The 27285-nt window shown below is 42.7% G+C and overlaps 1 protein-coding gene across 3 annotated transcripts in view; it reads left to right on the top strand.

The window, feature by feature from the left end:
• The first annotated feature begins 874 nt into the window (after window positions 1-874).
• Window positions 875-27285, top strand: part of DCAF12 (DDB1 and CUL4 associated factor 12) — a 39538-nt gene continuing 13127 nt past the window's right edge. Inside the window, exons 1-3 of one of the 3 annotated variants that reach the window (XM_042963533.1) lie at window positions 875-974; window positions 3340-3594; window positions 26225-26431. In XM_042963533.1, the coding sequence (XP_042819467.1) occupies window positions 969-974; window positions 3340-3594; window positions 26225-26431 (468 nt within the window). In that variant the 5' untranslated portion in view covers window positions 875-968. Of the gene's footprint in view, window positions 975-1652; window positions 2248-2658; window positions 3004-3339; window positions 3595-26224; window positions 26432-27285 lie in introns of those variants that run through there. The other 2 variants (XM_007076566.3, XM_042963532.1) reach the window with 2 other exon arrangements.

Raw genomic sequence — 27285 nt, 5'->3', positions numbered from 1 at the left:
ATTTCTGTTGATATAACCAGAAGTAGTTCTGGATCATAAGGTACACATACTTAGCCATAGTAGGTACTACCATAGATTTTTTCCAAATTGTACCAATTTATGTGCCCACTAGCAATGTATGAGAGTTCCAGTTATTCTACCTCACTAATCCTTGGTATCATCAGTCTTTATTTATTTTTTAAGTTTATTTATTTTGGGAGAGACAGCACAAGCAGGGGAGGGGCAGAGGAAGAGGGGGACAGAGGATCTGAAACAGGCTCTGTGGTGACAGCAGCAAGCCACCCACATGCCCCGTTGTCGTCAGTCTTTTAAAAGCAACTGTGGACTTTTAAACTGCAAGGTGAATCTTTATTCCACAGAAATTGTGAGCTCTGCTGGGAGGTACATTTGGCGATAGTTCCTGGGATGTCAAAATGAAGTGCACCAACTCTGAGGATGAGCCTACAGCCTTTGACATGGGCAGAGGATACCAGGAACCAAGTGCAGCCCAGCATGAGCCTAGATTCTCAAAGGAATTCCAGACTCTTGCCCAATGGGCTCCTGGGTCACCAAGGGCATTGTGAGGCAAGACAGAACTGCAGCAAGAGGCTCAAAAAGAAAGCTGAACCACTTCTGACCCATTCACCCTGTTCATGTCTCTGAAGGGATAGGCCTGACCAAGTAAGATGGGGCTGCCTTTCCCAAGGTGGCACTAGAGATTAGTGGCAGTGCCCACTTGGGATGGCAGAGGACTCTGTCTCAATCTGGTCTGTTTCGGCTTGGAAAACAAATCTAAATCTTGTAGGCAGAACCTTAGATGGGTCAACAGAGCTCCCTGGAGGTATGAAGCCTGAAGCGACCAGCAGGTAACTGGGCACTACAGCCCGAAGCCAGTCAACCCCAAGCAAGAGCATCCTGCTTCCTCAAAGGGTTTCTTTACCTGAGGAAAAGCGGAACCAGCACTCAAATTCCTACAGCATCTTCTGAAAATGGAGGCAAGGGTGATCCTGAAGAAGCCCCCTTCTCTGACAAGCAAAACGGCCACTATACTCTGTAGTTCAGAATTTCACCCAATATGCCCTCATTGAGATGCAACCAGGGCCCAGAGGGAGAGGCAGGCAATGGCAGTCCCCTGTTCCTGTCCTCAATTTAGGAGACATAAGAAACATAAATTAAGGCGTGAGGCCTATTTCATAAAGCACAAAGACCCTGTGGCCCGCAGGTCGTGGGAGTCGAAAGGGAGGCGAGGTCGTAGCTGAGGGAAAGGTGACTGAGGAGCTGTTGCAGCTTGGGCAGGAGAGTCGGGAGAGGTGGACAGCAGGGAATCAGGAGACTGAGTGGAGAACGGAGCCTTAGGACTCCCCCAGGGGTGGGAAGGCGGGCAGAGGGCCAGGGAGCGGCTTGGGGTGGCTGCGCCGGGCAGGGCAGGTACTCTAAAGAAGGAAAGTCTGGGCACGCCAGCCGGACTCCACCTTACGAGGGTGGGGGAAGGAGGTCCTGCCTCCTCGCACAGAGTCCAGCCCTTGGTGCTGGAGCTCCGTTTGTGATAGGTTCGGGGAAAGTGCGGCGCTCAAAAGGAGATAACCAGTGGTGGCTGCCCAGGAAAGGCGTGTGCTGGGAGGGATTCCTTCTCCGAGCCGGGTTAGTTGTCTTCACTTCCGGGTGCCTGCGGATGAGTAGGCGGGGGTCCAAGGTCAGCGGCCAGAACGCAGATTGCTTTGACCCCTGGTCTTCTACTTCCAGCGGCACTCCGACGACCGTTGAAAATGCGCGGGCGGCAGCAAAACGACAGCCGCGAATTTACCCCTTGCAGACCCTAAACCCCACCCCTGAAGGCCAGGCGGCGTCTCCGTGGCGACGTGCAGCGAAGTGCGGCTGCGCAAGGGTGACGGAGCGAGGGCGAAGGGGAGGGGGTGTTTTGGTTCCAGCCGCTCGCCGTCCTTTTAGACTTGTTCGTCTGAAAGCTTCTCGTTCCTTCCTTCCCTAACCCCTTCCCTTTCCCTTTCCCTTTCCCGGCCCCGGTCCTCCCTCCCTCCTTTCCCTTCTGCCTGCCTCCCTGGGTCCGGGCCATTTTCCGGGCCAGGCGCTTTAAAGTGCGTGGCCCCGGGGCCCAGTATATGACCCGCCGTCTTGCTAACCCTCGCTACCCCCGCCCCATGTGGCTGCGGGGCCGCTGCGGCGCTGCCCACTATGGCCCGGAAAGCAGTTAGCAGGAAGCGGAAAGCGCCTGCCTCGCCAGGAGCTGGGAGCGACGCTCAGTGCCCGCAGGTGAGGGCTGAGAGGCCAGGACTCGGGTTATATCGCCGAAGCACCCAAAGGGGGATAGAGTCCTGAGATAAGGGAACCGGAACCCGGGACCAAGGTTTGTAATCAGAGGTGGGGCAAGAGCGTGGCCCAGCCAGTAGGGTAAGGGCTGGGCCCCCAGGAATTCATAGGAGAGCAGAAAGGACAGAGAGATGACACACTGAAGGGAAACTTGGAAACAGGGTATACTCCTCAGAAGGCCTACAGCCGGGAGTGGGGCTTGAGGGGAAACTAGAATCTTGGCTTTGGAGGAAGGGAAACCGACGTCGAGTGGAATCAGGAACAAAACCTCCCAGAAGGTACGCGGAGGGAGAGTGAAGTCCACCTCCGGTGGGGGGGGGGGGGTGGGGGCAGAGATGATTGCGACCTTTATATAGGAAAGATTCTCCCTCCGGCTACCTCAAGCCCCAACATGGGGTTTTTGGCTCCTGGACCTTTGTAAAAAACAGCACTTCTCAGGTATCATTCCTATACCTCCCTCTTTGAAGGAGAAGACCTTGTTGGACGCGTATTCGGACTCTGATTTCCCGTGCCCCCTACCCCGTTAGTGTTTGATTTTTCGAATTCTTCAACCGCCTGGAGCGCGGGACAGGGAGGAAGTCTTTGATAGTGCATCCCTGGAAGGTGTAGGACCCCAGTCTGGCCCTAGTTGCACTCTCCATGCTCCGCGGGGAGTACAGACTGAGAGAGAGAAGGGGACTGGGTAGAGATGCAGCCCAGGTCGGTATAGTAATTATGTGGCCCCTCATTCCCTTCCCTGTCAAGTATAGCTTTAGGGGATTTGAATCCTTCACTCCTAAAAGGCCTAGTAAACCTTTTGACCTCTTTTCTGCTTCCATTCCCTTGTCTTTCAGCTCTTGTTTCTCATAGGTTTGACTATGAGCAGTATCTTTTCAATGTTGGAAGAATTAAATTGGACTTTTCTGTATTGAGTTACCTATTCTGTTGTATGTGAATCCTGCAGGATGAGTTCTTGGTGATTTCTCTGATACAGGAGGATCTGTCCTTCTGAACGAAGGTAGCCAAAGCCCTAATTTCTAATGTTGCTTTACACAGTTTGGCTGGGATCACTCACTTCACAAAAGGAAAAGACTCCCCCCGGTGAAGAGATCCTTAGTGTACTACCTGAAGAACCGAGAAGTCAGGCTTCAGAATGAAACCAACTATTCTCGAGTGTTGCATGGCTATGCAGCACAGCAACTTCCCAGTCTCCTGAGGGAGAGAGAGTTTCATCTTGGAACCCTTAATAAAGTGTTTGCATCTCAGTGGCTGAATCATAGGCAAGTGGTGTGTGGCACCAAATGCAACACGGTAAGTGTCTGGGGTAAGTGAACCTTACCCTATGTCCTGCTCTAGAACCTCTCACTGCTCACTTTCCTCATCAGTTTCTTTTGGGAGGATATTGCCTTACTCTGCTTTCCATTCCCTCCTATCTGTTGATAACTTCCGCCTCTCTTTCTGTCCCTTTTGCCACTTCCTCATTTCTTTCCTGATAAATCTTCAGAGGAGCCTATTTCTTTAAGCCTCTTGCCATATGTACAGTTGTTCCACTGCTTTTTTTGGCCTCATCTTTTTGTCTTGCTTTTTAAGTCAGAGAATGCAGAGGGAAGATTTAGGAAAGAATGATGCTCAGGGAGGGCATCATTTGGGATACATAATAGTGGAAACTTAGGTCTTACCTGCTAGACTAAAGGCATATATAAAAATATTTAAGGATGTGTGGGTGGCTCAGTCGGTTAAGTGTCCAACTTGGGCTCAAGTCATGATCTCATGGTTTGTGGGTTCGAGCCCCACATCGAGCTCTCTGGTGTCAGCGAGAAGCCTGCTTTGGATTCTCTGTTCCCCTTTCTCTGCCTCTACCTTGCTCATGCACTCACTCAACACACGTTCTCTCTCTCTCTCAAAAATAAATAATATTAAAAAAAAAATTAACTAGCACTTGGCTCAAGATAAAGCGAGCATTACTTTTTAGGGAGTAGAATCTAAAGATGTATTTCTTTTAAGAAAGGGTAGAGAATGTGTGTTTGGTGGTATATTTCAGGATATAAATGTTTGCTCTTTGTAAAGTAGCCTCCTGAAGAGGATTCAAAAGAGAGAAAAATTATTATATAAGTAGGAAAGTGTTCTTACACAGAATGACTTAGAAAATAGTTATAAGTGAATGAAAGGAAAAATATGTCGGTAATCTATATAATAAGCACAATTACAGGCATAGGTAAAATAGGTCAATCCATGATTGGATATTACAATATGATTGGAACAGAAGGACACAAATAGCATGATTTCAGAGGAACGGTAAGAGGCAGGGCCTGGAGGTGGGAAATGATTCCAAAGGAAGCATGAGAAAAGATGGGATGTAGGCCCAGCTGCTCTCTCTGTTTTCACCTCACCCTGAGTGATTAGACAAGTAATGTCATAATGGCTGGGTAAATTTTCCTTAGGCAGAAGCACAGATTGATTGAAAGAGAGAATATCCTTCTAGATCAAGAAAGTGTTAAGTGCTAGAAGTGTTTGTTTATAAAGGACATAGGCAAAGATTTAAACAAGAGTTTTAAGGAAGGAAATAATATCTTGGAGGTTGGGGCCAAACTGACATTTCCTCTTCTGTTGAGGGTTTGCTGCTCGTCATACAGAAGCCTTTCAAAACTAAGTAGTGGTAGGGCACCTGGGTGGCTCAGTCACATAAGCATCATACTGTTGATCTCAGCTCAGGTCATGATCTCAGGATTCATGGGATCGAGCCCCAGGTTAGGTTCTGGGTTGACATCATGGAGCCTGCTTGGGAGTCTCTCTCTTCGCCCCTCCCCCCCCCCCCCACTTGTGCACACGGGCACGTGCTCTCTCTCTCAAAATAAATAAACTTAAAAAAAAAAAAAACCTAAGTAGTTGTGGAAAGACAAAACTTCCTTTTCCTAGTTTCTCATGCCACCACTCATGGTTTAAGAGCACTATCATTGTGACTTGGAGTAGAAAAAGAGTTTCCCCATTTGGAGGAATTCATTCTGCTCTCCATGTACATCATCATACTGTTTTGCCTGGCAAATGTTGCTGAATTCTGAACTAAGTTAATAATAGTCTTTTTCTTGAATTTATTGCCTCTATTTTGAAGGTTTGAATAATGTAAAGTAATAATTTACTTTTTTTTTTTTTAATTTTTATTTTTGAGAGAGGCACACAATAGTGCGAGCGGGGGAGGGTAAGAGAGCAGTGAGAGGGAGACACAGAATCTGAAGCAAGCTCCAGGCTCTGAGCTGTCGTCAGCAGAGAGCCTGATGCGGGGCTCAAAGTCACAAACCATGAGATCACGACCTGAGCTGAAGTCACAAGTTTAACTGAGCCACCCAGGAGCCCCTAATCTACTCTTAATACCTACCTCTTTCTGACTTCCTGTGTCCTCATAACCTAAGGTGTTTAAATGAGGGCCTATTTTCTTTATATAGTTTATGTTGTTCTTTGTTTAGCTTCCAGAACCGAAGGAGGGAACCAGAAACACTGCTCTTAACTTTGTGACATTTGGCAAATGATTCTCTTGTGTGCCTTTGTTTTCCCATCTATAAAATGGGAGTGGTAATATACAGTGCTGAGAATGTGGCTGTGCACATCTTGGGAAACACTTGTTAGCAATATCTTCCTTATGCAAAAATAGTAGTGGTCCGGGCAGCTGTGTGGCTCAGTGGGTGAGCACCCAACTCTTGGTTTCTTCTCAGGTTGTGATCCTGGGGTTGTGGGATCCAGCCGTGCATCAGGCTCCGTGATGGACATGGAACCTGCTTGGAATATATTCTCTCTCTCTCTCTCTCTCTCTCTCTCTCTCTCTCTCTCTCTCTCTCTCTGTTTTTCCCTACCCCCCCTCCCCCACCCCACTTGTGAGTACACCTATCTCTAAAAAATATGTATATATATTTGTGGTGATAATGAATGGAAAGCTTTTTCCAATGCTGTTTGCATTCCTTGGGACTCCACTCAGTTTGAAAGAAAGGAAAATTAAACAATCTTTGGAAAATATGCCAAGATTTGGGGGAAGAAGAGTTTGTGTTGGATTCTCAATAGTAAGTTTTGGTGTATTGAAATTTTGCTACAGTGAAGCAATTTAAATGTATCAAGTAGGAAAAGTATACCACAACCATTTATATCTTAAAATAACCTATTAATTAATGTGTCTGCTGGTTAGAAGCTGTTTTTGTCTTGGGTACTGTTGGTATCATTAGCATTTAACTGAATATACACAAATGCTAAAAAGCCCTATCATTTCCCAGTTAACTAGCTTGGGGCAATAGTATTGAAACTTCTGCTGAGGCATTAGGTCATCCATTATGGAAAAAAAATCAGATATATTCTATGTCTTTCTGTAGCTTGATTCCTGAGGTGGGAATTCTGCTATGCTATGGGCTAACACTCAAACTAGGGGCAGTCACTTAAGCCCCAGAATTCTCTGGGCCTATTAAGCATAACTACAAGAATGGTCAACGTATGTCTTAATCATTAATAACATTAGTATGGTCATATATATTTTTAAGTTTACTTATTTATCTCGAGGGAGAGAGAGAGAGTGCACATACTTGTGGGAGGGGCAGAAAGAGAGAGAATCCCAAGCAGGGCCCATGCGGTCAGCTCAGAGCCCAATGTGGAGCTCAAATTCACAAACTGCAAGATCATGACCTGAGAAGAAATCAAGACTCAGGTGTTCAACCAACTGAGCCACCCAGGTGCCCCAGTATGGTCATATTTTTTCTTTTCTGTCTTTCTTTTTTTTTTTTTTTTTTAATTTATTTTAAGAGAGACAGAGACAGAGCAAGTGGGAGGGTGGGGTGGGGAGAGAGAATCCCAAGCAGGCTCCATGCTGTCAGCGCAGAACCCAATGTGGAGCTCTAATCTCGAAACCTCGAGATCATGACCTGAGCTGAAAGCAAGAGCCAGACGTTTAACCGGCTCAGCCACCCAGGCACCCCTGGTCTTGTTTTTTCTTTACTTAGAGAAAAAGGGGTAGTATAACCTTAATTGGAACATGGGTCTGGAAATCAGGTTGGGTAGGTATATTTTCCTGGTTTAGGATTACAAAGTCAAATTGTGTACAGAGCCAGACACAAAAGCTAATTTAAAGAAGCTTGTGAGGCACAAGACAGTAAAAAGTAGCAGGGACTGCAGAGAGCCAGAGAAGGCATTCTTGGCTCTAGCCAGTTTTTGCCATGCAGGAATTTTTTTTTTTTTTTCTTTAAGTTTATTTATTTTGAGAGAGACAGAAACAACACAAGTGGGGGAGGAGCAGACAGAGAGGGAAAGAGAGAATCCCAAGCAGGCTCCGTGCTACCAGCACAGAGCCCAGCATGGGGCTCAAACCCAGGAACTGTGAGATCATGACCCAAGCCAAACTAAGAGACTCCCAACCAACTCAGCCACCCAGGATTTTTTAATTGTTTTTTAATGTTTGTTTATTTTTGAGAAAAAGAGAGAGCATGAGCTGGGGAAGGACAGAGAGAGAGGCAGAATCTGAAGCAGGCTCCAGGCTCTGAGCTGCCAACACAGAGCCTGACGTGGGGCTCGAACCCATGAACCGTGAGATCATGACCTGAGCCAAAGTCAGAAGCTTAACTAACTGAGCCACTCAGGTGCCCCAAGAATTTTTTTTTGTTTTGATGTTTATTATTTTTGAGAGAGACAGTGCAAGCAGGGGAGGGGCAGAGGGAGAGGGAGACCCAGGATCCAAAGTGGGCTCTGTGTTGATAGCAGAGAACCTGATGCACAGCTCAAACTCCCGAACCGAACTGTGAGAGCATGACCTGAGCCAGACACTTAACTGAGCCACCCAGGCCCCCTGCCATGCAGGAATTTGAACCTATTGTTAATTTTTCCTTTTAAGGAGAAACTGGAAATCTGGATTTTTATGGGGAAGAGTGTTAACCATTTGTGAAGATTATCGAGAGTCTGGTGTGACAAGAGCTTTAGGTGTCTGAAAGAGAATTATGAGATTAAGGTTGGAAAGGTTCATTAGGATCAAATTATGGAAGCCATGAAGTGTCAAGTTAAGATTTTATTTGTTGGGGAGTGGAGAGACAAGACCCAAGGATTTGAAACAGGGAATGACATGGTTGGAGTACTACTTTAAGGGAAAGTAGTTACAGGATGCTAGTGCTATAGTATAAATGAGAGGTAATGAGGGCCAAAAGCAGGACAGTGGCAGGGAGAGAGTGAGAAGGAGACAGATAGAATACATCTTAAGAGGGTGAGGGGCGCCTGGGTGGCTCAGTCGGTTGAGCGTCCGACTTCAGCTCGGGTCATGATCTCGCAGTTCATGAGTTCGAGCCTCGCGTCGGGCTCTGTGCTGACAGCTCAGAGTCTGGAGCCTGCTTCGGATTCTGTGTCTCCCTCTCTCTCTGCCCCTTCCCCGCTCATGCTCTGTCTTTCTCTGTCTCTCAAAAATGAATAAACGTTAAAAAAATTTTTTTTAAAAGAGGGCGAATGGGTGGCTTGATCAGCGGAGCCAGGATTTATTAATTGTTTTTTAATGTTTGTTTATTTATTTAAAAAAAAAATTTTTTTTTAATGTTTATTTATTTTTGAGACAGAGAGAGACAGAGCATGAATGTGGGAGGGTCAGAGAGAGAGGGAGACACAGAATCCGAAACAGGCTCCAGGCTCTGAGCTGTCAGCACAGAGCCTGACGCCGGGCTCGAACTCACGGACCGCGAGATCATGACCCGAGCCGAAGTCGGCCGCTTAACTGACTGAGCCACCCAGGCGCCCCTATGTTTGTTTATTTTTGAGAGAGAGAGAGCGTGAGCTGGGGAAAGACAGAGAGAAAAGCAGAATCTGAAATAGGCTCCAGGCTCTGAGCTGCCAATCTTGATCTTGGGGTTGTGAATTTGAGCCCCACGTTTGGGCATAGAACCTACTTTAAAAAAAAAAAAGATCTTAATGGTACCACCTGTAGATGGTGACATGCTCAGATATAACCCAGAGGATTAAGTCAAAATTGATACTGATGTCTTGAACCTGGGTAACTAGAAGGATGGCAGAAGTACTGAACAGATTTGAAGAAAAAATGAGTTTAGTTTTATATTTTCACTTAGCTGAAATTTAAAAGAGGGGTAAAGGGGAGTACCTGGGTGGCTCATTTGGTTATATGACTGACTTTGGCTCAGGTCATGATTTCATGGTTCGTGAGTTCGAGTCCCACATCAGGCACTCCTGTCAGTGCAGAGTCTGCTTTGGATTCTTTGTCTGCCTTTCTCTCTCTGCCCCTTCCCGTACTCTCTCTCTCAAAAATAAATAAACATTAAAAAAAAAAACCAAAACCTTAAAAAAGTAATAAAAGAGGGGTAAAGATTGAAGTTAGTGATTTGGGGAATAGTCATCTATATATAAGGGATTATTTAAATTCGTGCACTACTGGGGTGCCTGGGTGGCTCAGTTGGTTAAGCGTCTGACTTCAGGTCATCATCTCACAGTTTGTGGGTTCAAGCCCCACATCAGGCTCCGTGCTGATGGCGCAGAACCTACTTGGGATTCTCTCTCCTTCCCCTCCTCCCTCCCTCCCTCCCTCCCTCCCTCCCTCCCTCCCTCTCCCCCTTCTACACTCGCCCACTCTGTCTCTCAAAATAAATAAACTTAAAAAAAATTTGCATACTACCATGGGAGAGAGGGTAAAGAAGACACTTTTTTTTTTTAATGTCTGTTTATTTTGAGAGAGTGTGCATGCAAACAGGGGAGGGGCAGAGAAAGAGAGAGAGAATCCCAAGTAGGCCCCATGCTCAGGAGTTGGGGCTGCTGAATGAGGGGGCCTTGATCTCACCACTGGGAAATCATGACCTGAGCCAAAAATCAAGAGTCGGATGCTTAACCTACTGAGCCACCCAGGTGCCCCAAAAAGGCACTCTTAACTTCCATAAACCTTGCCGAAAATTGCGAAAATTTCATTATATGTGTCTTTTCTGGGCATGATGTGGGGAAGGTGGTGTGGAGACAAGGCCATAGTTTTCATGAGATTTTCAAAGGGAGTACTATGAGCCAAAAATGGGTAAGAGCCACTGATATTGAAAGGGTGGCTAAAGATAGAACCTTGGAGAATGTCTACATTTATGGAGCAGGAACTGCTACAAGGAGACCAGGGAGGTCAGAGGAGAACTAGGAGAGTACCAAAAAAATTCAAGAAGGGGGATATTTTGGAGCACCTGGTTGGCTCAGTCAGAAGAGCATGCAAATCTTGATCTTGGGGTCGTGAGCTCAAGCCCCACATTGGGTGCAGAGATTACTTAAATAAAATTTTTTTAAAAAGAAAAAAAGGTATTTTGAGAGGGGATGGTTTGAAGAGGAGGATAGTAATAGAGTGATAATGTATGCAGAGTTTGAGGTATTTAAGACTATCAGGGACTTAGCATAGTAGATAAAATTGCTTATTGCAGTTACAGAGAACCTACACCAAAGGGAACCAAGGAGCCTCTCAGTAAGAGGGTGTTAGAAGGGACTTAGAAGACTGATTTGTGGGAAGGCTTAAGGAAATGGGACTTTCACAGGAAGATTTCCTATGAAATTATTTTCACCCAGACACCAAGGCCTAGCTGATAGTACCAGGCTCACTCCCTACATATCAGGGCTGCTTTCTTTTTCTCACCATTTCCCAAAGTAATGGTCAAGGGTATACTGCTGACTTCCCAGATAGACTTGGTGGATCATAATGAAGCAGACAAAATGAGTTTAGGCTGCGATTTGCTGTCAGATGGGAGGAAGAAGAACTTTGAGGAGCCTAATTTTGGGGATGGGGAGGACTGGTAAGCACCAGGGTTGAGAAAATAGCTGTAATGTTTTCACTGAGTTTACATATGCAGATTCCTGAAATAAAAGCAGAATATGAGATCCAATTTGAGACACAGGAAAACAAAATATGGTGAAGTGTGGGAGTTTTGCTTTGACCAGATCTTTAATTCATGCTCCTTCATTTTACTATTTTATTTCCCCAAAAGGATTATACCCTTTTAGAAGATACTTTTATCTTAATTTTTTACTTTTTTAAAGATTTTATTTTAAAGTAATTTTTACACCCAACATGGGGCTCAAACCTACAACTGAATGAGCCAGCCAGTTACCCCTAGAAGGTACTTATAAATGCTTGCAGAATTTCTTGGGCCCAACCAGGTGTACAGCATTCTTATCTGTATCCTACAGTTTTGTTTCATAGGATAGTAATCTGTAAATTAGCCATTTTTAAAATGACATGGTTATTCTCTGCCTAGTAAGAAATGTTCAGATTTATTCCAGAATTAGTCTTTATGTTATTTTCAGAATATTTGACTCTTAGAGGAAGATTTTATTATTTATGTTTTATTATTTATTTTTTGACAGAGAGAGGCAGAACATGAACAGGGAGGGGCAGAGAGAGAGAGAGACAGAGACAGAGAATCTGAGGCAGCTCCAGCCTCTGAGCTGTCAGCACAGAGCCTGATATGGGGCTCGAACTCATGAACCCCAAGATCATGACCTGAGCTGAAGTCAGATGCTTAACCCACTGAGCCACCCAGGCGCCCCTAGAGGAAGACTTTAGATGTGGAAATGATAGAATTGTTATGTTGGCAAGTTCATCTGCTGGGGCACATGTGTGGAAGTGTTTCTACATGGGAAATCCTTGTGGAAATGCCTCAAATTCTAAGGTTTCATATAGAGTTAATTGATGTTAGGAGGCTTTAGGAAGAGGAACAGTAGAAATATGTTTATGCCCCTTACATGTGAAGGTGCTAGAGTTGTTTTTTTCCTGCCCTTTTCTGACTTGTCTTCATGTCTGGGAAGGCCTTTCTTGGATTAACATAGGTGTGGGACTCAGGAATCCTGTTTTGTGTAGTGCATTGCAGACTGTGGATCACCTTCTGTTTGTGAGAAAATTAATGGTCAAGAATGTTAGGGCCCGACCAGCAGTCCTGTGGAGGGGTTAAAGAATTTTAGGGCAGTTTTTCTCAACAAGAATGTTGATGGTGTTTTTGGTGGTTTCTTTGTTGTCTGAGACTTTATCTCATATTTTACAGAATATTTCACATTCCTGGTTTCTACTCTGTATATTCCAGCAGTGCTCCCAACCCTCTCTACCCTGCACCCCCAGTGCTCCAAAGAGGAAGTAATTTATAGGGTGTTCAGGGAGGATTTCCCAAAGGAGGAAGGGGCTTCAGCTAATGGGGAGGAAGCAGAGGTGTGTGTTCTGTAGCCAAATCAAGAAAGTACAAGAAATGTTGAGGGTCCCTAATAAACCCATTTGGCTGATGCAGGGCAGAAACTATGGGGAAAGAGACTGTGACACATTCGCTGGAGGGTTGGCTAACTGAATCTCCCTTGAATAATTTTTTTTTCCTTTGGTTCATGCTAGCCTTTTTTTTTTTTTTTCTTTTTCTAAACATTTATTTATTTTTGAGGGAGAGAAACAGAGTGCCAGTGGAGGAGGGTCAGAGAGAGAGGGAGACACAGAATCTGAACCAAGATCCAGGCTCTGAGCTTTTGGCACAGAGCCAGACATGGGGCTCGAACTCAACTGCGAGATCATGACCTGAGCCAAAGTCAGTTGTTCAACTGACTGAGCCACCCCAACGCCCCTCATGCTAGCCTTTAATAATGAATAATCTTGTTAATCACCTTTCTCATCTAGACAATTGAGTCACATGCAGTATGATCCCTGATATATTTAGAGCCTGTTCCTATAGCTCTATAGCCTTGGAGGATGAGGAAACCTGAGTTGCTGAGAGCAGAGGTTTGCTGGGAGGTGCCTGATAGGCCAACTACCGGAGGAAAGTTAATAATAAAACAGTCTAGAGGTGCCCAGGTGGCTTAGTTGGTTAAGCGTCCAACTTTGGCTTGGGTCATGATTTCACGGTTTGTGAGTTTAAGACCCATATCGGACTCTGCGCTGGTAGGGCAGAGCCTGCTTGAGATTCTCTCTCTTTCTCCTCTCACAAAATAAATAAATAAACTAAAATAATAATAATAGAACAGTCTAGTTATTTCAGTTGGTTCCTACTTTCCTTGAACCCTTCCGAAGCTTGTCCTCCCTACCCCCAAGGCCAATCACTTGAACGGCTATCATATCACCAAAGGAATAAAAAAGTTCCATGAGCTAAGCATGACTTCCTTTGTCAGTTTACTTGTTTTAAAAATTTTTTTTAATGTTTTTATTTATTTTTGAGACAGAGAGAGACAGAGCATGAGTGGGGTGGGGCAGAGAGAGAGGGAGACACAGAATCCAAAGCAGGCTCCAGGCTCTCTGAGCTGTCAGCACAGAACTTGAGGCAGGGCTCGAACTCACGGACTGTGAGATCATGACCTGAGCTGAAGTCAGACCCTTAACTGACTGAGCCACCCAGGCGCCCCCAGTTTTCTTGTTTTAAATTGATGCATATTTGATTTCTGATACTTAGGCCTTTGTTTCTCAGGCATGACCCAGAAACCAGCTGCATCACAGTCACTTGAGGTGTGTGCTAAAAATGCAGTTTCCTTGTCCCTGCTCCAGTATGGATTCAGGATTTCCCTCAGTGAAACCTAGGAATTGACATTTTATTAGTATTTTTTAAAATTTATTTACATCTATTTATTTATTTTCAAGTTCATTTATTTTTTCTCAGTACTCTCCACACTCAGTGTGAGGCTCAAACTCATGACCCCGAATTCAAGAGTTGCATACTCTTCTGACCGAGCCAACCAGGTGCCCCTATTTTTTTTTTTTTTTTTTTTTTTTTTTTTTTTTTTTTTTTTTTTTTTTTTTAAGTAATCTCTATACCCAGCATGGGGCTTGAACTCATAACCCCGAGATCAAGAGTCATATGCTCTACCAACTGAGCCAGCCAGGTACCTGAGGAATTGGCATTTTAAACAAGCTCTCAGGCAATTGTTACATGAATCACTGGATTAGACTTTATGCTATGTAGCAATAATTTTTTTGCTACCTTATTAAATCTAGATCAGTTGTTTGAATCCTCCCTGTATTTTCTAAACTATGTTCAGGGCGTAAGTGGGACATTATAGTTGATGGATCTGGAAGAATGTCCTTGTAGGCATCTTGGTTAATATCTGTTCAGCAGCCAGTAGGGTATAATTAGATGTTATTTCTGCACTTTGAGGAAGCCCTTGACAAATGGTTATTTTTCTTTTCTTTTTCAATTATTATTTTTCTGATTTGCCTGTTCCTGATCTCAATTACAGATAAAGCAAGATATTTGCCCATTATTTTTTCAAGTCAGATCTTAGCTTAGGACATTAGTTTCCAAGTTTTGGTCTCTTTTCTAGCAGATTAATATGTAAACATATGTCAGAATATCCACATTTGTTTGTTTTTTGTTTTTAAGATTTTATTTTTAAGTAATCTCTATACCCAACTTGGGGCTCAAACTCAACCCCAAGATCAAGAGTCTCCAGCTCTTTTGACTGAGCCAGAATATCCACATTTATACCAACAAATTTGATGATGTCATTTTGTATTGCATATTTAGATTCAAAGATTTGTGGGTTGAGTCTGGGCTCTGTTTTTTATTAACTTTGTGCCTATGGACAAGCTCAAATACCTTCTCTTAAGCCTTTCTTCTCTCACCTTTAAAATAAATGGAGAAAGTAGTACCTGCCTAGCAGGGTCAGGAACAGAATTAAATAAAATGTTATTCAGCACAGTGCCTAAAACATGTGTTTAGTAAATTGTTGATGTAATTAATGGTGGCAGTGAAGAAGAAGTGGCAGTAGTGATTTGTTGGTCCTAGACTTTAGGTTTATTTTTGGCCAGGTTCGGGTATGCTTAAGGTAAATAGCATTTCTGTACCCTGTAAATGGCTTCTTTCTGTATGGTAGTTACATCCCAAGCAGCTTAGACATTTTAAAATAATTCATCTAGGGCCACCTGGCTGGCTCAGTCAGTGGAGCATGCCACTCTTGATCTCAGGGTTGTGGGTTCAAGCCCATGTTGGGTGTAGAGATTACTTGAAAATAAAATCTTGAAAGAAAGTATCATCTAAAAATAAATAGATAAATAAATAATCCCTATTGTATTTATTATATTTATATAATAATTTATGTAAGGAAGTACAATTAGGAAATTATATTTAATTTCATTATAGAAGGAATACAGATAAAAGCAAAATATTTTTCTGTGTACAAATTAATACCTAGTTCTGATAAGGATGTGGTGAAACAGGTACATATATACATTGCCACTGAAACCCTTTTTTGACAGCAATTTGGCATTATATTTCAAAAGTCTGGTACATATTAATTATTGAATGAAGAGCCTAAAAATATCATACCCTTTGACCTAATATTTTCAGACTAGGGGATTTATCCATAGGAAGAGAAGTCTTTTTTAATGATATAATCATTGCAAGCTATTTTATCTAAATATTAACAAAAAGAGAATACTTGAATAATTTATGGTAAATCACATCTGCATGATATTATGCAGAAATTAACATAATTATGAAGACTAATAACATGCAAAGCATTTGATATGTTAAATGTAATGAGATACAAAATTCTATCTGTGCTTATTATAGCTGTACACAATTATGCATTGACAAATGAAAAAACAGATTTGAAAAGAGAGGGGGCACCTGGCTGGCTCAGTTGGTGGAATGTGCAACTCTTGATCTCAGTGTCATGAGCTTGAGCCCCATGTTGGCATAGAGATTACTTGATAAAGATAAAAAGAGAGGATTCTGAGTGATCTTTCTTGCATTTTTTTTTGCTTCCGTTATTGTTGATAAAATATTGTTGTTGTTTTTTTCTTTTTTTTTTTTTTTTTAGTACTTATTTAGTTTTTGAGACAGAGAGAGACAGAGCATGAATGGGGGAGGGTCAGAGAGAGAGGGAGACACAGAATCTGAAGCAGGCTCCAGGCTCTGAGCTGTCGGCACAGAGCCCGACGCGGGGCTCAAACTCACAGACCGTGAGATCATGACCTGAGCCGAAGTCGGACACTCAACTGACTGAGCCACCCAGGCGCCCCAAAATATTGTTAATAAACTTATTTTTTTAAATGTTACTTCAGCTAGATGAATCTTCTTTTTTCTTAGTCTAAAACAATGGTGGAAGTGGCCTTGTTCATTCCTTGTCTTGTTTACTGACAAAAATTCAGCATAGTTATGTATTATATATCTTTTCTGGGTGGAGGAAGTAAAATACAGTGGTAGGATATATAGCAAAAGGAGTTTCCTTTCTGAGTCACATAAGGATTTTTTTCGAACTCAAAATAACATCTAGAGAGAAATCTTCCTTCTGAGTGGGCAAATACACAACCATATTGTCCTTAAGACTTGGTACTATAATGCTCAGAAAGTAAAAGTGAGAGAAATAGGATTATGCAGTCATATCATTGTTTTAACACTGTTATTATTGAAAGCTTATAATTTTTTAATATACCAGATAAGTAATTAATATGTACTTTCCAGTAGTTTAGAGATAAGGCTCCCTGTTAATTCTGAATAGATGGCTTTATAACTAATTAGAAATGCTGTAGGGGAAGAAAAAGCTGAAAATAGAGTTGATTTCAGGGTTGTGAGTTTGAGCCCCGCATTAGGTGTAGAGATTACTTAAAAATAAATCCATAAAAAAAATTAAAAAAGAATACACTTCCAATAAATTACTCTTTAAAAAAATCAGTTTATTGAACTTGTTAGATATAAAATTTGCAAAGAATTATGTCACTTAATTCTAGGATAATTATAAATCCTAGTATGTCCTCCTTCCACAAAAATCATGATTCTAGTGGGAAAATACCAGAATTCAGGATCCCACAGGAAGTACCATTGCTAATTTTAGCAAGTCAGCCCATAGCCACCTTTTGAAGGAACAGTTTATAGTCACAATTCAGAGAGTAAGAGGTCTTGGCATAGCATAGGAGCCTGGATTTAGATAACAAGGATGTTCATTGCAGTGTTTTATACTACTGAAAATTTGAACACAGCATAAATGTTTAATAATAGATGCAGGATGCCTGCTAGCTCAGTTGGAAGAGCATGATTACATAAAAGAAATCTTTAAAAAATAATAATAGGAAATACATTCAGTAAATGCTAGTATACACATACGGTGAACTACCTTATAGGCATTAAGAAATATGTAGAACTATATCAACTAATTTGGAAAGCTGTTACTGCTGTATTAAATAAAACTATATAAAATAATATGTGACATCACATTTTACAAATGAAGAAATATACGTAGGCATGTGACTGAGTGTGTAGTAAAGGGCCTGAAAGAAGATACAGAGAGTGAGTGATAGAATTGTGGTGGTTTATATTTCCTAATACCTGCTTTTCTATGTTTTATAAATTTAGGATGCATTATTTTTGTAATTGGGATCCAAAATGTCCTATTTATTTATTTATTTATTTATTTATTTATTTATTTACTTACTTATAACTTTTACTTATTTTGGGAGAGAGCACAAGTAGGAGAAGAGCAGAGAGAGAGAATTCCAAGCAGGCCCACACTGTCAGTGTCAAGCCCAGTGTGGGGCTCGTACTCACATACCATGAGATCATGACCTGAGCTGAAACCAAGGATCAAAAGCTTAACCGACTGAGCCACCCAGCCTCCCCAGTCCTTTTACTTTAAATAACCACACGATCTCTCCTTTAATATACTTGGAATTAAAACAATGACCTGGGCTTTCTGGTGTCACAACTCTTCTAGGTCCTGAACAGTCTGAAATATTTGTAGCTCTGGAGTCTTGATATTGTTCAAGCAGCATATTGAGCTCAGCTGTATCCCCAACCTCCTGTGCAACAGGATGCAGGTGGGCAGGGAACTGGCTTTTACAGGTGGGCTAGACAGAATGCCTGATTTTTCTGGTCATCGTTGGAGTCTTGAATACAACTCATTATCTTGATCCTTTTCTTATATTGTGCAAGTCATATGTGTTCGTTGAGAAAAAAATTAAGATAACTGGGACTATGTTTTTATTTATTTATTTATTTATTTATTTATGTTAATGTTTTATTTATTTTTGAGAGCCAGAGACAGAGTGTGAGTGGGGAGGGGCAGAGAGAGGGAGACCCAGAATCTAAAGCAGGCTCCAGGCTCTGAGCTGTCAGCACAGAGCCCGACGTGGGGCTCAAACCCACAAACTGTGAGATCATGACCTGAGCCGAATTCTGACGTTTAACCAACGAGCCACCCAGGTGTCCCATGTTTTTATTTATTTTGAGAGAAAAGAGAACAAATCCCAAGGATCATGGGGCTCAATCCCAGGTCCACGAGATCATCATCTGAGCCGATATCAAGAGTCTGAGCTTAGGGGCGCCTGGGTGGCTCAGTCGGTTGAGCGTCTGACTTCGGCTCAGGTCATGATCTCACAGTCCGTGAATTCGAGCCCCACGTTGAGCTCTGTGCTGACAGCTCAGAGCCTGGAGCTTGTTTCAGATTCTGTGTCTCCATCTCTGTCTGAACCTCCCCCATTCATGCTCTCTCTCTCTCTCTCTGTCTCAAAAATCAATAAAGGTTAAAAAAAAAAATTAAAAAAAAAAAAAAAAGAGTCTGAGCCAACTGAGCCACTCAGGTGCCCCAGGAATTATGTTTTTAAAAGCTTATTCATTTAGGTGCCTGCCTGGGTCACTCAGTAGAGCATGCACCTTCATCTCAGGGTTGTAAGTTTGAGCCCCACGTTGGGTATAGAGATTACTTAAAAATAAGATTTTTTTGGGGCGCCTGGGTGGCGCAGTCGGTTAAGCGTCCGACTTCAGCCAGGTCACGATCTCGCGGTCCGTGAGTTCGAGCCCCGCGTCAGGCTCTGGCCTGATGGCTCGGAGCCTGGAGCCTGTTTCCGATTCTGTGTCTCCCTCTCTCTCTGCCCCTCCCCTGTTCATGCTCTGTCTCTCTCTGTCCCAAAAATAAATAAAAAAAAAAAAAAAAAACATTGGAAAAAAAAAAAATAAGATTTTTTTTTAAGCTTATTTATTTTATACCATAGCATGAACAGCTTTCCATGTTAATAAATATTCTCTACTCTTTTTTTTTTCTTTTTTTTAAGTAAACTCTACCCCCAGCAAGGGGCTTGAACTCATGAACCCAAGGTCAGTAATCACATACTCTACTGACTGAGCCAGGCCCATTCTTAAAAGCTGTATAATAGTCCACTGTGTGGCTATACCCAATCCCCTATGGTGTCTCACTATTTAAAAATTTATTTTATTTATTTATTTTTAAAAGATTTTATTTTAGGAGCACCTGGGTGGCTCTGTTGATCGTCCGACTCTTAGTTTCGGTTCAGGTCACGATCTTGTGGTTTGTGGGTTTGAGCGCTGTGTTGGACTCCGCACTGACAGTGCAGAGCCTGACTGGGATTCTCTCTCTCTCTCTCTCTCCTCTTTCTGCCCCACCCCTGCTTGCATTTGCACACATGCTCTTTCTTTCTCTCTCAAAATAAATGAATTTTAAAAAAAATAATACTTAAAAAAAAAAAAGATTTTATTTTTTAAGTAATTTCTATACCCTGTATAGGGCTTGAACTCTCAACCCCAAGATCAAGAGTTATATATTCCACCAACTGAGCCAGCCCGGTGTCCCAAAATTAATACATTTTAGTTAAAACTATTCACCAATCATTATTTCCATAGCATAAGTTCTTAAAATTGAAATTATAGGCTTTACGTGTGTTGAAATTTTTGATACATATTGTCTGACCATTTTCTGTTGATCTTCTTGGTCTTGACTCTCTCCCTTGCTCCTACTCATTTTCTTGGTTTGGAATAGGAATGGATTCTTTGATTTTGGTTGTCTTCCATTTACCCAACTTTCAGCAGACTTAGGCTGCCCAGTTGGCTTTTTCTGTCTGACTCAGTATAATTTATCTTGATACCTGTGTAATCTATGTGGATTTGTTTTCCTTTATCCATTAGGCTCCAGCTAAAACACTTCGGAATTTTAGAAATTTTGTGAGCCCCTTCATTTTATTAAGCTACCTTCATCTTTCTATGTATGCACATTTGTGTGTATCTACGTGTATTATACATGCATTCAGAGATATACTCTCTAATTTTATAAGCTTCCTGATTGTAAGGCCTTTGCTTTCATTTTTTGCCCCTCTGTTCTAGAATGTAAGCTGCAGGGAGCCATTTAGATTCAAACTTACCTTGCCATGCTGCTAGTTCCTGGCAGGGATCCCAGTAGGTTAATGTGGAGCAGCCCCATTCTGGGATTTGTTACAGGAACTGCATGAAGCCTTGGCCCCTTGTCAGAGAGCTTGGGGAAATACTCTGTGGCAGCTCACTCACATCCCTTTCCCTTCCTTTGAAAAAGCAAAAAGTTTCTGTCCTTCACATGGTGCTTTGTCATTCCTCTGCAAGAGTGAGGTTGGGGGTAAACTCCTGGTTTCCTGGGTCCTTAGCTATTAACTTTTTCATTTCCCCTGTATCAGATGTTTTTCATCAAGTGTAGATGAAACTACACCATACAGAACTAAGCAAACATTAGAATAGTGTATTGCTGGGGCACCTGGGTGACTCAGTTGGTTAAGTGTCTGACTTCAGCTCAGGCCATGATCTCACAGTTCACGAGTTCAAGCCCCACATTGGGCTCTCTGCTGTCAGCACGGAGCCTGTTTCAGATCTTCTCTGCTCCTGCCCGGCTCATATTCTCTCTCTCAAAAATAAATAAACATTAAAAAAAAATAGTGTATATTTTTTAGAATAGTATATCACTATTAATTGTTACTTGTTAAGCACCAATTATGTGCCAACCCCTGTGCTAGATGCTTTATGTTTTATTAGATCTTTTAGCAACCCTAAAGGTAGGTCTTATTCTATTTTTATAGATGAGAAACAAAATATAGAAAGGTTAAGTGACTTGCCTAAGATCACACAGCTAATAGGTAACAAATTTGAAATTCAAATCTAGATTTCTCAAAACTGGAGTCATTGGACTTAAGACTTTCTTGGACATGAATAGTTGAAACCTTTTCTCCACATCTTTTCTGGATGGCAGAAATGGACCTCTGTATTAAGACAGGAATGGCCACACACACACACGGATAAAAGAATGGGCTGACACAGTGGCTAAAATAATCTTTAGCCTGCCCTCAGATTCCATAAGAGAAACTTGGATCTTTCCAGATTGCAGGTCAGTTTACTCTTGTATCTTATCAAATTCATTACTCTTAGTATACAGAACAGATTCTCTACATCAGTGCTTCTCAAGCATCAGTATACCTAGAGATCTTGGGAAACTCCAGATTCTTATTAAATATGTCTAGGGCAGGGCTTGAGATTCTTGGGTTCCAACAAGCTCCTTTGAATAGCAAGCTTCTAGATCAGTGATTATTAAACCTGGGCAATCATTAGATTCACCTGGAGATCCTTGAAAAGAAGTCAGTTTTACAGGCCCCAGAGTTGGAAATTGGAGGCATTTTAGGGCCTGGGAATTGTTTTTCTTTTATAGTGTTTCTAAAAAAGAAAACTCCCCAAGTGATTGTGATAATCAATTAGGGAATCATTGGTCTCAAAGGTAGCATGTTATGGATGCATTGTCCCACAAAACAAAAACACAGAGGTATAAGTGGGCAGTTAATTTTGCTTCATTAAACATTTGAGAGGGACTGTGTTGGTTAGAGATCATTTGCTCTAAAAGAGTAAGAAACCCACTTATGGTTGTTGTTTTTTTTTTTTTTTAATTTTTCTTAAATGTTTTATTTATTTTTGAGAGAGAGAGAGAGAGAACAGGGGAAGGGCAGAGAGACGGGGACAGAAGATCCGAAGCAGGCTCTCTGGCTCTGCACACTGACAGCAGAGAGCCCGACGTGGGGCTCGAACTCACAAACTGTGAAATCATAACCTGAGTCGAAGTCAGACACTTAGCCAACTGAGCCACCCAGGCGCTCCCCCACTGATGTTTATTGGAAGGGCTAATATGCAAACCCCAAGAGTAGGAAGTATCTCTAGATCTCAGAAGGAAACAGAACTAAGAATTGGAAAGCTGTTAGGAATTAAGGATGTCCGTGCTGTCTCTCTTCTGTTCCTTTCTCTCGGGGACTGGCTTTGGTAGAAATTGGTCACCCAGACAGTCTGGTCTAATGCCTCCAAACCAGTTTCACATTCCTGAGAGAATCTGATCAGTCAAATCTAGCCTCTGGATTGGTTCTCCCTGAGCCAGGAGGCCACCTCTGGACAATTCTCTGATCTGGAGATCTGGACTTACATCAAACGCACCTTAACAGGGCCCCACTCTGAATGCAGGGATATGTGGTCCCCTTAACATTGTTGGTCACACTTCCTGAAAGGTGTCTTCTACAAGTGCTTACTATATAGCTTTCCACTGTTGGGGTAGGATTACAGAACTAATAAGATAAATCTCCTACTCTTTGAATTGGGAGGGCATTGTAATTGGGGGAGAGAGACAAAGATTTTAAATTAGTGTTGTGGGTAGAGGGGTATCTGGGAAACCTGCAAGAGAAAAACTTACCCAGTCTGGATATTTAGGGAATATTCAGAGAGGACATAACTGAACTGAATCGTGAAAGATAAGTATGTACTGGCCACATATAGAAAAGAGGGGGAAGTAGTTGTGGCTTTGTGAACAGCACGAGCATGAAACAAAATAATTATATTTTATTGAAGATTTTTGGGTGAATAATAAGTAATAAGCCATTATTTCTAGAGCATGAGGTCCATGGCAGGTTGTAAAGCTAGAGAGAGAGGTTGGGGCCAGATTGAGGAGTCTTGATGCTGTGATCAGGAGTTTAGATTTAGATAAAGAGGAATGAATAGATATTTTTTCTTTTCTTTTTTTTTAATGTTTGTTTATTTTTGAGAGAGAGACAGAGCGTGAGTGGAGGACAGACAGAGAGAGAGGGAAACGCAGAATTCAAAGCGGGCTCCAGGCTCTAAGCTGTCAGCATAGAGCCTGATGTGGGACTCGAACTCACGAACTTAGAGATCATGACCTGAACCGAAGTTGGACGCTTAACCGACTGAGCCACCCAGGCGCCCACCAATGGAAATTTTTAACTGATATGGGAGGATTGCCATTTTTGTCAAGATGACGTATTAAAGTGTGGAGAATAGGGGCGCCTGGGTGGCTCAGTCAGTTAAGCGTCCGACTTCGGCTCAGGTCATGATCTCACAGCTTGTGAGTTTGAGCCCCGCATCGGGCTCTGTGCTGACAGATCAGAGCCTGGAGCCTGCTTCAGATTCTGTGTCTCCCTCTCTCTCTGCCCCCACCCCGCTTGTGCTCTCTGTCTTTCATAAATGAATAAATATTAAAAAAAATTTTTTTTAATGTGGAGAATAGTTTTGATTTTGGCCTTGCCTGAAGGTACAAAGACCAGTTGCCATTGTCCAGACAGGTGATGAGAAAAAGGATGGAAAGGTAGGAGCCAACTGTGAGAATATTTAAGATGTAGATTTGGCAGGTCTAGATTGGATGATGGGAATGTGGGAGGAGTCGAGAAGGAAGGTAATTTGTTTTGCACATATTTTTATTTTTTGTTTATTTATTTATTTATTTATTTAGAGAGAGAGAGAGAGAGAGAGAGAGAAAGCGAGCATGCACAGGCAGGCAGGGGACTGGCAGAGGGAGAGGGAGAGAGAGAATCTTAAGCAGGCTCCACACCCTGCACTTAAGAAACTGAACCACCCAGGCACCCCCTGGACATTATTGAGTTTAAAATGCCTATGGAGTACATCAGCAATGGTGCCTATTAGGCCAGGAATCTGCCTTAAGTAGTTCTCAGGGCTTATATTACAGATTCAGGGGAGGTTGTGCCTCCCCACCCCACTTTCTTTTTAAAATTTTTCCTCAGTCTCTGGCACTCTTTTTTTTTTTTTTTAATGTTTGTTTATTTTAAGAGAGCATGTGCATGGGAGAGGGGCAGAGGGAGAGAGAGAGAAAATCCCAAGCAGGCTCTGCACTGTCAGCACAAAGCCTGACCCCGGGCTTGATCCCACAAACTGTGAGATCATGACCTTAGTCAAAATCAAGAGTTGGACGCTTAGCTTAACTGACTGAGCCACCCAGGCGCTCCAGTGGAGAGAGCTCTTAATCAGACTTCCTGCATCCCTGCCTTACACCAGCATAAACGCGTCCTGGACCAAGAGCAGACATGAAAGATGTTAGCACATGTGTGTGCCTCACAGTGCTGTCCATGCAGTGAGCAGTAGTGGTTAGTAAACACTTGAGTGAGCAAGCGAAGAGTGACGTGGGCAGTAGGTCCAGGGACCTCACCTGACTGCATTCCCCTTCACTGACTTGGAAAGACATCCCTATGAATTGTTGGAAGGAAGCAAGTGGGGACATCGTGTAGTACATGCAGTCCTGATTCTGTCAGATTTCACATTCACCTCTTATTTGTGAGGTGAGGTCAGAAGGTTGGGTACCAGAAGGTTAAAGGCTGCCTTATTTGCTCTGCTACTGTTGATTCTTGCAAAGAGGCGCCACCTGCCTCTCAGTAGCTGGGAGCTAACACTCAGGTTCCTTATCTGTAAAATGGGACCATCAGAGAGTTCTGGTCTGCTCATCTTTACAGCAGTCTCTGCCCCTCAGCACTGCCCACATCGGTGTGTCCCGAGCACTGTGGGGCATCAGCAGCCTCCCCAGCCCCACCGACCCCAGGTGTGGCAACCACAGATGTCCCTGGACATGGCCAGATGTCCCCCAGGGGGACTTTTAAGTAACTGGAAGCCCCCAGCACAGCATCTGGCATACTCACCAGCCAGGATTTTCCCTTTTCTCTGCTGCTGAGGGCATTACAGTGGTGTTTGCTCACCTGGGTTTTAAATTAAAAAAAAAAAAAAAAGTTGGACGCTTAAGTACCAAGCCATCCAGGCACCTCTCTCCCTGGCACTCTTATTCCAGGTACTCCTTCCCTTATATTTAAATTTAAGGCCAATCTAGTTTCTCCTTTCCTAGACCTTCTTCTGGCACAAGCAGTAGGTTACTTTATACAAAGATTTGACGTGATTTGGCTTCATCACAAGAGCTGCTGAGAGGATTTTAAGCTGACTTCCTACACTAGATTTTCTCTCTCGTGCATAGACACATTGCTAGCTCCTAGAACAGTACTTGGTATTTTAGGTGGTCCTGAACAACTGAGTGAAAGAGTGAATCATTTAATTCTATAAAGAGTTTATTAAAAGACTTGGGATTGTTCTTTCTCTGAGACTGATCTTTTCTGTAAAACATTTCTCTGAGTTAAATCTTGCAGAGTGGCAAGAGGTTAGTTTGGAAAAGAGGTGGAGAAGAGCATTTCAGGCAGAAGCAGCAGCATGAACAAAGGCATGGGGCATGTGAATGGTGTACGTGCTTAGAGAAAAGCAGTGAGATAATTAATAACTCTTACCTTGTCATATGTCTCAGGTCACTCCAGCAAACCTAACATTTATAACACAGTTAATAGTGGTTATGATGATGGGTTCTGGGAATTGTTTACAAGTTTCTCTGCATGGGTAGATACGAATTAGATATATAAAATAAGTCCAGAATGGTAGAAAACCTTTAGTTGGGTTCTTTAGGTCCATAGTCTAATGAAAGTCCTCTTTGAAGCTGCCCTTTTTTTTTTTTTTTTTTTAAGTTTATTTATTTATTTATTTTGAGAGTGGGGGAGCGGGAGCAGAGCAAAGAGAGAGGGAAAGAGGAGGAAAAGAGAAAAGAATCGCAAGCTTGGGACTGGGGCTTGATCTCAGGAACGGTGAAATCAAGAGCCAGATGCTTAACTGACTGAGCCAACCCAGGCACCCCTGAAGCTGTCTTTGAATCCCAGACAGAGTTTACTGCTTGTTAATCTGTGTTCATGCAGTGTATTATACCTGTCTCTGTTATATTTCCTTATTTTCATATTTCATTTGACTAATAACCCTGACTATGCCTTTAACAATTTCTAGGGTCTAACATGTAGTAGAGATTAATTAAAGTTTGATGGATAATTGAATGAATGGATGTTTGTACCCAGGGTTATCCATATTAAAGAGAAACTGTGTCACCTTCTTTATCCCTTTTCTTGTAGCTATTTGTAGTGGATGTACAGACAAGCCAGATCACCAAGATTCCCATTCTGAAGGACCGGGACCCTGGAGGTGTGACCCAGCAGGGCTGTGGTATCCATGCCATTGAGCTGAATCCCTCCAGAACTCTGTTAGCCACTGGAGGAGACAACCCCAACAGTCTTGCCATTTACCGGCTGCCTACGCTAGATCCTGTGTGTGTGGGTGATGTAAGTTTCCCCAGTAATTGTAGTTAGAGGTAGCCTGTTTTTAAACAGAGCCTGCTAGGTAACATGGACCCTCCTCCCACATGCCCCCTGGGAAGGAATAGTTTCCCCTAGATTTCTGCTAACTCCAGGGGCATGGGGGTGGGGTGAGAGGGTAGAAATACCTGAATGAGGACTGAATTCCCCATAGAGAGTATCTGGTATATTGAGAGTGTTGTTCAATAAAGCAGTGAGCAACACACCTCAGGGTCCAGCACCAGTGGATTTGTGTCTGAATCCACAATGTCTACATACCTCCCACTGCCCATAGTCAGAGAACAAAGTTTATTAAGTCATTCATTCGGCAACAACTGTTTATTGAGCTTTCTATGTCCAATCATTGTTTTGGACACTGGGGACATGCAATGAACAAAACAGATAAAGCCCCACACCTCGTGAAGCCTGTCTTCTAGTGGAGGGAGACATATAAACCAATAAATATTTACCAGCAGTATGTCGGAGTATGATAAGTGCCATGGAGAAGTGTAAAGGCAGATTAAGGGGATAGAGAGAGTTGGAGAATGCTATTTCAGAGGATGGTCAGAGAAGTCCTCATTGATAAGAATGACATTTAGCAGGAGACATAAAGGAAATGAGAGTACAAGTCATGTTGATGTCTGGAGGAAGAGAGTTCCAGACAGAAGGAACAGCAAAGAGGTCAGTTATAGCTCTTGTACCAGGAAGGTACAAGAGGAGAGTGGTAGGATGAAATTAGAGAAAAGGTAGGTGATTATGTGTAGGAGCCCCAAATAAGACATCCAGAGGTGGCAGGCCAGAGCGGTGTGTCCACCAGACATGTTCATTGCCCATGGGAATGC

Source organism: Panthera tigris, chromosome D4 (assembly GCF_018350195.1).
Source record: "Panthera tigris isolate Pti1 chromosome D4, P.tigris_Pti1_mat1.1, whole genome shotgun sequence".
Lineage (NCBI taxonomy): Eukaryota > Metazoa > Chordata > Mammalia > Carnivora > Felidae > Panthera > Panthera tigris.
The sequence above is the reverse complement of the archived record's forward strand: the minus strand, read 5'-3'. Positions and strand labels throughout refer to the sequence as shown.